Genomic DNA, 11529 nt, shown 5'->3' with positions numbered 1-11529 from the left:
GGCAGAACTGAAAAAGCGTGTGCGAGCAAGGAGGCCTACAAACCTGACTCAGTTACACCAGCTCTGTCAGGAGGAATGGGCCAAAATTCACCCAACTTATTGTGGGAAGCTTGTGGAAGGTTACCCGAAACGTTTGATCCAAGTTAAACAATTTAAAGGCAATGCTACCAAATACTTTTTGAGTGCATGTAAACTTCTGACCCACTAGGAATGTGATGAAAGAAATAAAAGCTGAAATAAATAATTCTCTCTACTATTTTTCTGACAATTCACATTCTTAAAATAAAGTGGTGATCCTAACTGACCTAAAACAGGGAATTTTTACTAGGATTAAATGTCAAGAATTGTGAAAAACTGAATTGAATTGTATTTGGCTAAGGTGTATGTAAACTTCCGACTTCAACTGTATATATATATATATGTGGAGAGAGAGAGAGAGAGAGAGAGAGAGAGAGAGAGAGAGAGAGAGAGAGAGAGAGAGAGAGAGAGAGAGAGAGAGAGAGAGAGAGAGAGAGAGAGAGAGAGAGAGAGAGAGAGAGAGAGAGAGACACACACAAGATTAATTAATCTTGTTTTCTAGCCCAGTTGTGGTTGTTTTTTGTGGTGTCTTCAACTTTCTCTGTGAAGTTAGATTTAATTCTTCCCCCATCTCTGAGTTGCTGTCACCTCACTAAGAGTAGGCAGATTTAACAGACACATGCATGCACACACATCACCCTGGCATGTTGTTTTAAACCAACTGGTTGTTCCCATCTTCAGGGAATCGAAACTTTCCATTTCTCTCTAACTTTCGTTTCTGTTCAGAGGTGGAGCTAATGTTCACTAGGAGACAGAATATTGAAGCGGGGAGGGACCTACCTGATTGTCCAATAGAAACTTTTTTTTTTGGAAGATATTTTGCTACTATTTGCTACGGTGTCTTGACAACAGTAGAGGAAGACTGCTCTAGCAGACAGAAAACAGAAGACAGAGAGACACCTCGTCAAGTTATATTGAACTGAATTCTCCATCCTCCACCTGAACCATGTCTGGAAACAAGAAAGGTAAGACTAATGATCGTTGCAGGATGTAGCTTTAGTTATACAACCCTGTATTGTGACCTTAGTATCATTATATGTTCCCGATAAGAGCGTCTGCTAAATGACTAAAATGTAAACGTAAATGTAATTATTTGGTAACACTTTACAAGAGGTAACATTTGCATAGGGTATATAATTACTAACGGTTATTGAATCACTTATAAATGCATTATGAACCATTAATAAATATGTATATTGCGTTGGTCCAAATAGTGCGATAACTAGTCAGAGCTTGCCAAATAGTGAGCCACTATTTACCTCCAGTTAATAACCATTTACAATTGCACTTACAAATGCTTATAATATTGAACCCTTATTTATCATCATGCAAATGTATGTTCAATGGTTGCACAGTTGAACATTTCTATTTTCTCACTTTTGGGTTTTGGTTTTCATGATGTGTCTGGCCAACTGTATATCCCAGACATTATTCAGTCATATAATTCCTAACATATTACTGCCCTTTACCAGATTATATCAAGACACTTACCACTTCTCTGTGAAAGTTGTTTATTTATAATACATTTGCAAAAATTTATAGAAACCTGTTTTCGCTTTGTCATTATGGGGTATTGTGTGTAGATTGATGAGGGCAACAAATAATTTAAGCAATTTTACAATAAGGCTGTAACGTGACAAAATGTGGAAAAGGGGAAGGGGTCTGAATACTTTCCGAAGGCACTGTAACAGTAGGGCCTTGGATAAACTATCACTGTAAATACTATATCACTGTCCGGCTTTGGATACATTGAATCACTGGATAAACTGTAGCATTGGATAAACTGTACCATTGGATAAACGGTATCACAATCGGGGCCTTGGATAAACAATGGATACACTGTTTCACTGCATAAATGATATCACTGTCCTGGTCTTCTATAAACTGCATCACTGGATACATTTTATAACTGTCAGGGCCTTGGATAAACTGTATCACAATCGGGGCCATGGATAAACAGTAACACAAGATACACTGTTTCACTGGATAAAATGTATCACTGTCCTGGCCTTGGATAAACCGTATCACTGTCAGGTCTTGGCTAAACTTTATCACTGGATAAACTGTATCAATGATGCGGTCCTTGGCAGGTCGAGAAAGCATCAAAAGGACCTAAACAAAGACTAACCTTCTCCCCTCCAAACGTCCCGCAAGGAGCCCTGGAAACCTGTTCTCCCGTAGAACGGGGTGGTGAATATAGTTAGGGTTCCCCTGCCTTGTTGTATAGAGTAGCATCTAATGGGAAAACTGGAGCGCCGCATCTCAGAGCTGCTCGCGTAATGGCATTTGGAGGCAAAAAGTGGAGGCAGGGAGGTTCAGGTCTGTAATCATACAGATCTCCTCCCAAGCATCTGGATCTAGGGTGTAAAACGAAGGCAGGGTGAAAAACGAAGGCAGTAAAGTGGCAGTAAAGTGCTCTGTCTTCCTAGGGAGTGAGGTGCCAATGACGTTAGTAAAATGGGGCGAGGGGCTGAGGTGGTCAGCCAGAGACGGCTCCACCGTGGGAGAGTTGCCAATGGATTCCTTCATATTGTGCATGTCCAGGCTCGGGGTAGAATCGTTGTTACGAACCCCGTGGCTTTAAACGCCTAGGGTGGATGGACAAGAGACCCGTAACATAATTCATGCAAATTAGAATCATGCAAATTAGAATCGTGACGTGGAACAGTGAGAACAAAAACTACACGACAACCATAAACTACCGTCAAACATAAAAGGTTTATTGCTGAACACACGGTAAAGGTTTGGGAGAAAGGGCTGAGCAGGACCCAAGAAATGAAACAATAGTGTAAAACACCCCTAAACTGATCTTGCCTGCCTCAAGAACCGCTAAGCTACTGCTAATCATACAAAAGTACAGTGGGTGGTCCGCTCAGGTCTAACTAGTGTTTTTAGACAGATTTCTTCCTACGGGTAATGTACGCCTGTCAGAGGAACCGATGTGGATGTGGTGGAGGAGTCAGGCGCAGGACACAGAGGTTTCGTCCAACAGTCTTTAATAGTCCAAAGTGCAAAAGAGTAAACACGACCTCGACCAAAAACAGAGGCGAGGGAATTACGCAACCAAGCGTAAACACTAAACACAAAACAAACAGAGCGCAAACACGTAGCTCCGAAAGACAGGCAGACAACAACACACAAACTAACCAATACAAAACAGGGAACTTATAAGACACGTAATCAGAACACAAACAGACACAGGTGTACAAGACAGACCAAAGTAATCACACCACGAAACATACAACGGTGGCAGCTAGTACTCCGGGGACGGCGAACGCCGAAGCCTGCCCGAACCAGGAGGAGGAGCAGTCTCGGCCGAAACCGTGACAACACCCAAGGGCAACTTGCTTAAATTCCCCTTTTCCCAGAAACACACAACAAAGTTACCAAACAGAGTAACCAGCAAATGAGTGAGTACACAAAACACATACTCACATACGGAAAATAGTATTCTCTCAACAAACACAACTGACTGGCTTTTAAACAATGGGATGTGTGATTGAAACCCCAGAAACAGGTGGTGCAATGCAGAGGAATGTCCACTGATTGGTCCACCTCAGCAATCAGCAGACACCCCAACGACCACCAATCAGGAACATACAGGACACCTGTGATTAGGGCAGAAGGAGAGGAAAAACACAAAAAGACACAGGATACCTGTATCCGTAACACTCCCACCCTTAAAAGAGCAAACCACAATGGTTTGCGACACACGTACCATCACAACACCCAAAATTCAACGGTCAACCGCATCCTGACGGGATAACAAAAAACCTAGTTCTTTAAACACGAGACAAAGCATCTGCCAACACATTTTCCGACCCCTTTTTGTGGCGGATCTCCAAATGATAATTTTGCACTACAAGTGCCCAACGCATAAGGCGTTGGTTCTGGTTGTACATCCGGTGGAGAAAAACTAAGGGGTTATGGTCAGTATACACTATCACTGGTAATGCACTGGAACCAACATAAACTTCAAAGTACTGAAGAGCTAACAACAAAGCTAGAGCTTCTTGTTCAATGGTGGAGTAGTTTGTCTGACATTTGTTAAATTTCCGTGAAAAACAACAGACAGGATGGTCCACTCCACTCTGGTCCTGCTGCAGTAGAACAGCACCAGCACCTCTGGCACTTGCATCTACCTCCAGTTTAAACGGTCGTTCAAAATCTGGCGCAGCAAGAACAGGAGTACTACATAAGAGTGCTTTAGCAGTGTTGAAAGCAGTACGACAATCTTCAGACCATACACATTTTCTCGCCGGACTGAGCAAATCCGTTAATGGAGCAACTACCGCAGATAATTTTTTACAGAAACTACGGTAGTAGCCAACCATCCCTAAAAAGCGGCGTAGCTCTCTTCTGGTGGTAGGTGCGGGAAATGCATTTATAGCTGAGACCTTGGCATCTACAGGGCGCACCTGACCATGGCCGACCTGTTTACCGAGATAAGTAACAGTGGCCTTCCCAAACTCGCACTTTGCTAAATTCAGGGTTAGAGAAGCGGCTGCTAGACTTTCACACACTACCCTTAGAGTTGTAATATGATCAGACCACTCAGTCGAATAAATTACCAGATCATCAAGGTAAGCACTACAATTAGGAACTCCAGCCAATACTGTGTTAACCAGGCATTGGAAAGTGGCTGGTGCGTTCCGCATCCCAAATGCCATGACAGCATATTGTAGGAAGTGATCTGGGGTCACAAAGGCAGAGATGTCGGAGGCACGTGAGGTTAACGGCACCTGCCAGTAACCTTTTAGAAGATCTAGTTTGGTTACATAAGTAGCAGCACCAACAGTATCAATACAGTCATCCAGTCTGGGTAACGGGAACGAGTCGGGCACTGTGACAGCATTGACCTTCCGATAGTCCGTACATAACCTGGATGTCCCATCAGGTTTAGGAACCAGAATGCACGGAGAACTCCAAGGACTTGAACTTGGCATAGCCAGGTTATTCTCCAGCAAATAACCGACCTCATCCCTCATTATCTTTCTTTTAGAGACGTTGATAAGCATGTTGCTTGATAGGTGCAGCGTTTCCAACATTAATGTCATGTTCTAACACATTTGTGCATGTAGGAACATCATTAAAAAGACATGGAAAGCTGTGTAATAGTCTCACAATATCATCTGACTGTCCGTCCGTTAAATGAATCAGGCTTGATGGGAGAGACAGTAGCATCTCTGAATTGGGCAATCTTGAATTGGGCAATCCAAACCATCTCCGTCCACATCATTAACATGACTTCCCACTACAGCCGCAGCAACAATAGAGACAGCCGTCTCGGCCAGTTTCTCTGGACTGTCTATCTGAGTGACGGGTCTGGTGTGGTATGTCTTCAACATGTTAACGTGGCACACACGAGATTGGCGTTTTCTATCAGGAGTCTGTATCACGTAGTCAGTTTCACTTAGTTTCTTTTCATTGACATAAGGACCAGAGAAACGTGCTGACAATGACGCTCCTGGCACCGGCAACAATACAAGAACTTGGTCACCTGGCTGCAGTGAACGAGAAACAGCCTGGTTGTCATAGTGCCGTTTCATCCGTCTCTGTGAGGAAGACAGCGCTTCCTTTGCTAGAGCACAGGCACCATGTAGGCGCTCACGAAAGTGACTAACGTAGTCCAACACATTTTCTTTCACACACAACTCTTGTGATAAAAACTGATCCTTAAGGACTTTCATAGGTCCTCTCATGGTGTGTCCAAACACCAGTTCAGCTGGGCTGAACCCTAAGGATTCCTGTACTGTCTCACGGACAGCAAACAAAACTAGAGGAACTCCCTCATCCCAATCCTTCTCAGATTCCAAGCAATATTTACGGAGCATAGACTTCAGTGTCTGATGCCAACGTTCAAGTGCAACCTGAGACTCTGGGTGATATGCGCTTGACACACGGTGTGACAATAAAGTATGCCAGGTTTTTCTTCTTTAGCTCCTCCTCTGAGACAACACTAGAAAAACATTTAGCCAGGCTAATGTCAACCTTCTGGTTAGCGATCAGCTGCTCACGAGTGACTGGTAACTGTATTGCCTCAGCAACAAGTTCCACATCCTTCTTCCTTTCTCTGGGCTGTTGGTCAGACTGCACCAGCTTACCAGAGGTAGCACCCGAACTATCCTCTGGGTCACACTCTCTGAATAGAATCGTGTTCGACAAATATATCACGTCACCCACTTGTCGTGCTTGAACACATGTGACAGCACAAGCGGGGAACACATCTGGATAACCCTAGTGCCCCCCCCTCCATGTCCCCAGGTGTTGTAGTGCCCCTCCCTCCATGTCTCCAGGTGTTGTAGTGCCCCTTCCTCCATGTCTCCAGGTGTTGTAGTGCCCCTCCCTCCATGTCTCCAGGTGTTGTAGTGCTCCTTCCTCCATGTCTCCAGGTGTTGTAGTGCTCCTCCCTCCATGTCTCCAGGTGTTGTAGTGCCCCTCCCTCCATGTCTCCAGGTGTTGTAGTGCCCCCCCCTCCATGTCTCCAGGTGTTGTAGTGCTCCTTCCTCCATGTCTCCAGGTGTTGTAGTGCTCCTTCCTCCATGTCTCCAGGTGTTGTAGTGCTCCTTCCTCCATGTCTCCAGGTGTTGTAGTGCCCCTCCCTCCATGTCTCCAGGTGTTGTAGTGCCCCTCCCTCCATGTCTCCAGGTGTTGTAGTGCTCCTTCCTCCTTGTCCCCAGGTGTTGTAGTGCTCCTTCTTCCATGTCCCCAGGTGTTGTAGTGCCTCCCCCCCCTCCATGTCCCCAGGTTTTGTAGTGCTTCTTCTTCCATGTCCCCAGGTGTTGTAGTGCCCCTCCCTCCATGTCTCCAGGTGTTGTAGTGCCCCCCCCCCCATGTCTCCAGGTGTTGTAGTGCTCCTCCCTCCATGTCTCCAGGTGTTGTAGTGCCCCTTCCTCCATGTCCCCAGGTGTTGTAGTGCTCCTTCCTCCATGTCTCCAGGTGTTGTAGTGCCCCCCCTCCATGTCCCCAGGTGTTGTAGTGCTCCTTCCTCCATGTCCCCAGGTGTAGTGCTCCTTCTTCCAGGTGTTGTAGTGCCCCCCCCCCCCTCCATGTCCCCAGGTGTTGTAGTGCCCCCCCTCCATGTCCCCAGGTGTTGTAGTGCCCCCCCTCCATGTCTCCAGGTGTTGTAGTGCTCCTTCTTCCATGTCTCCAGGTGTTGTAGTGCCCCCCCTCCATGTCCCCAGGTGTTGTAGTGCCCCCCCTCCATGTCTCCAGGTGTTGTAGTGCCCCTCCCTCCATGTCCCCAGGTGTTGTAGTGCCCCCCCCCCCCTCCATGTCTCCAGGTGTTGTAGTCCTCCTCCCTCCATGTCTCCAGGTGTTGTAGTGCCCCTCCCTCCGTGTCCCCAGGTGTTGTAGTGCCCCCCCCCTCCATGTCCCCAGGTGTTGTAGTGCTCCCTCTTCCCAGATCTGTTTGTGCTGTATTGTCACCTCAAGGAGTATAACTCTGTTGGGATTAGGGTAGTTCCTAATCTCGGTTAACCCAGAATTGAAATATTTACGTAGTCTGTCCATAAGAGAGTAGGGTAGTTCCTGGTTCCTGGTTCCTGGTTCCCCTCCCAGAGAAATGTTATCTGAGGTTTCACCTCAACTGACCCAGTGATAAGACCCAGTCATAAATACACACAGCTCATCATCGTATTGTTCCTCCATGTTCCTCCAGGATACTCCACCACCTCTCAGAAGCACCGTAACTTTGTCTCTGAGCCGATGGGGAACCGGTCTGTGAGAGACGTACCCGGGATCGGACCTGTACAGGGCCGCAGGCTAGAGGATAAGGGCGTTACCAGGTAGGTTCACTACATAGGAATAGTGTGCCAAATCAGAACCAACCATAGTTTCAGAACCAACCATAGTTTCTGAAATGTCTGGGAACTTTGGTCAATTTATGTGAGTAAATCCACCAATCACTGATGTGCTGCCCCAAGCTGGTGAGAGTAGACAACAACACATCCGCCATAATGATCCTCAACACGGGGGCCCCTCAGGGGTGCGTGCTTAGTCCCCTCCTGTACTCACTGTTCACCCACGACTCCAACGCCATCATTAAGTTTGCTGACGACACAGTGGTGGTAGGCCTGATCACCGACAACGATGAGACAGCCTATAGGGAGGAGGTCAGAGACCTGGCTGTGTGGTGCCAGGACAACAACCTCTCCCTCAACGTGATCAAGACAAAGGAGCTGATCGTGGACTGCAGGAAAAGGAGGGCCGAGCACGTCCCCATTAACACCGACGGGGATGTAGTGGAACAGGTTGAGAGCTTCAAGTTCCTCGGTGTCCACATCACCAACAAACTATCATGGTCCAAACACACCAACACAGCCGTGAAGAGGGCACGACAAAGCCTATTCCCCCTCAGGAGGCTGAAAAGATTTGGCATGGGACCTCACATCCTCAAAAAGTTATACAGCTGCACCATTGAGAGCATCTTCACTGGCTGGATCACCGCTTGGTATGGCAACTGCTTAGCATCTGACCGCAAGGCACTACACAGGGTAGTGCGTACGGCCCAGTACATCACTGGGGCCAAACTCTCTGCCATCCAGGACCACTATACCAAGCGGTGTCAGAGGAAGGCCCTAAAAATGGTCAAAGACTCCAGCCACCCAAGTCATAGACTGTTCTCTCTGCTACCGCACGGCAAGCGGTACCGGAGCGCCAAGTCTGGAACCAACAGGACCCTGAACAGATTCTACCCCCAAGCCATAAGACTGCAAAATAGTTAGTTAAATAGTTAACCAAATAGCTACAAGGAATATCTGCATTGACCCCTTTTGCACTAACTTTTTTGACTCATCACATACACTGCTGCTACTGTCTATTATCTATCCTGTTGCCTAGTCACTTTACCCCTACCTACAGTATACTGCTGCAACTGTCTATTATCTATCCTGTTGCCTAGTCACTTTACCCCTACCTACAGTATACTGCTGCTACTGTCTATTATCTATCCTGTTGTCTAGTCACTTTACCCCTACCTAGAGTATACTGCTGCTACTGTCTATTATCTATCCTGTTGTCTAGTCACTTTACCCCTACCTACAGTATACTGCTGCTACTGTCTATTATCTATCCTGTTGTCTAGTCACTTTACCCCTACCTACAGTATACTGCTGCTACTGTCTATTATCTATCCTGTTGTCTAGTCACTTTACCCCTACCTACAGTATACTGCTGCTACTGTCTATTATCTATCCTGTTGTCTAGTCACTTTACCCCTACCTACTGTATACTGCTGCTACTGTCTATTATCTATCCTGTTGTCTAGTCACTTTACCCCTCCCTACAGTATACTGCTGCTACTGTCTATTATCTATCCTGTTGTCTAGTCACTTTACCCCTACCTACAGTATACTGCTGCTACTGTCTATTATCTATCCTGTTGTCTAGTCCCTTTACCTCTACCTACAGTATACTGCTGCTACTGTCTATTATCTATCCTGTTGCCTAGTCACTTTATTCCTGCCAATATGTACATATCTACCTCAAATACCTCGTACCCCTGCACATGGACTCAGTAGTGGTACCCTGTGTATATAACCAAGTTATCATTGACTCAGTACTGGTACCCCGTGTATATAGCCAAGTTATCGTTACTCATTGTGTATTTATTATTACGTGTTTTACTTTTCTATTCTTCCTCTATTTTCTTTCTCTCTGCGTCGTTGGGAAGGGCCCGTAAGCATTTCACTGTTAGTCTACACCTGTTGTTTACGAAGTATGTAACAAATACAAGTTGGTTTGATCAACCAGAAGTTAAAGCTGTTGAAAATAAGTTTAAGCATTTCCCAAAAATATACCTATACTAGAGCTATACATAGTTTCAGAAAACTTTACCAGAACTTAACAGTAAATTACCCCGTTTTGTCTCTCCCAGGGCTGACCAGATGTTGGGCCAGTACCTGGTGAGTGGTCGAGACCAAGGCCAGTTCCAGGGCTATCTGAAAAATACCACAGGGGCCAACGCCAAGCAACAAAGTGACGCCTACAATGGAATGAGAGAGTGGACCAACAACAATATGTAGAGGAGAGCAGACATTCACTCACTGTCTCTGCTCCTTTCTGCTTTTCTACTCCTTACTAGGACTCTTCAGACCTACCTAGGTCAACTTTCAACTAATTATTAATAAGTCATTATTGATAAGTATTGATAAGTAATCTTGAGTAATCATAAAGTTGATAGTTATCTATAAGACACTGTACTTCCTTCTGTTCTTCTTGTCACATCCTTCAACTAAGACCCTGGGCCCTGTCCCCAGGTTAAAGTGATAGTTTTGGGTGCATTCTGTTTTGGAATAAATCTGGAATTAACTTTTTGTTCTTGTCCTGCTGTATTCTTGATGGCTGCAAAAGTCTTAAGAGTCAACACATTGTTACAGATGTCCTGGTGCTGTAACCGGGACTTCTCTTAATACTAAAATCATAAAAGCCCAATGAAGACGTTTATTTTTGTTACATCAATATCAAATAATTTCTGGTTAACAATTAAATACCTTACTGTGATTTTCAATTAAAAAAGAAGAAAAACAAATGACATTTCTCAAGCAAGAATTTAGCTAGGACTGTCTGAGAGTGGTCTGAGAGAGGGGCCTAATCGGAGGGGCCTAATCGGAGGGGCCTAATCGGAGGAGCCTAATCGGAGGGGCCTAATCGGAGGGGCCTAATCGGAGGAGCCTAATCGGAGGGGCCTAATCGGAGGGGCCTAATCGGAGGAGCCTAGTCGGAGGGGCCTAATCGGAGGGGCCTAATCGGAGGGGCCTAATCGGAGGAGCCTAATCGGAGGAGCCTAATCGGAGGAGCCTAATCGGAGGGGCCTAATCGGAGGGGCCTAATCGGAGGGGCCTAATCGGAGGAGCCTAATCGGAGGGGCCTAATCGGAGGAGCCTAATCGGAGGAGCCTAATCGGAGGGGCCTAATCGGAGGGGCCTAATCGGAGGGGCCTAATTGGAGGGATGTGCAACCTGAAGACTAGCTGTTATTGGCAGAGAGGAGAGAGGAGGGCAAACTCTCGTTATTGGTCTATTAACTATTGGTAATGTCAACAGGCAATCAAGCTGACATTTCAGGTGATCTTTTCAGACAGCTCTTACACGAAAAGGGCATTATCATAATGTTCACAATGTTATTCCAACCTCAGAGTGTGGAAATAGACCGGTAACTGCCAAAATAAAGGAAACACCAGCAAAGTGTCTTCACAATAATAATAATAATAATAATAATAATAATAATAATACACTTTATTTGTTAAGCGCTTTTCAATACATGTAAGAAGATGTTTCAAGTCATAAAATAATGTAATTAAAATATAGCCAAGAGCAGCAATGAACAGGGTTCACAGGATGACAGAAAGAACCAGAACTATCTTCCTTTATGTGACGGGGTTCACAGGATGACAGAAAGAACCAGAACTATCTTCCTTTATGTGACGGGGTTCACAGGATGACAGAAAGA

The 11529-nt window shown here is 45.6% G+C and overlaps 1 protein-coding gene across 1 annotated transcript; it reads left to right on the top strand.

The window, feature by feature from the left end:
- The first annotated feature begins 908 nt into the window (after positions 1-908).
- On the top strand, positions 909-10394 carry LOC311114920 (barrier-to-autointegration factor-like). The gene is made up of 3 exons (XM_084190137.1): positions 909-1043; positions 7739-7865; positions 9956-10394. Exons 1-3 carry the CDS (start codon positions 1025-1027, stop codon positions 10101-10103), a joined length of 294 nt encoding a protein of 97 aa, XP_084046263.1. The 5' UTR covers positions 909-1024; the 3' UTR covers positions 10104-10394.
- Positions 10395-11529: the final 1135 nt, after the last annotated feature.

Source organism: Coregonus lavaretus (assembly GCF_964263955.1).
Source record: "Coregonus lavaretus genome assembly, contig: HAP1_SCAFFOLD_425, whole genome shotgun sequence".
Lineage (NCBI taxonomy): Eukaryota > Metazoa > Chordata > Actinopteri > Salmoniformes > Salmonidae > Coregonus > Coregonus lavaretus.
The sequence above is the reverse complement of the archived record's forward strand: the minus strand, read 5'-3'. Positions and strand labels throughout refer to the sequence as shown.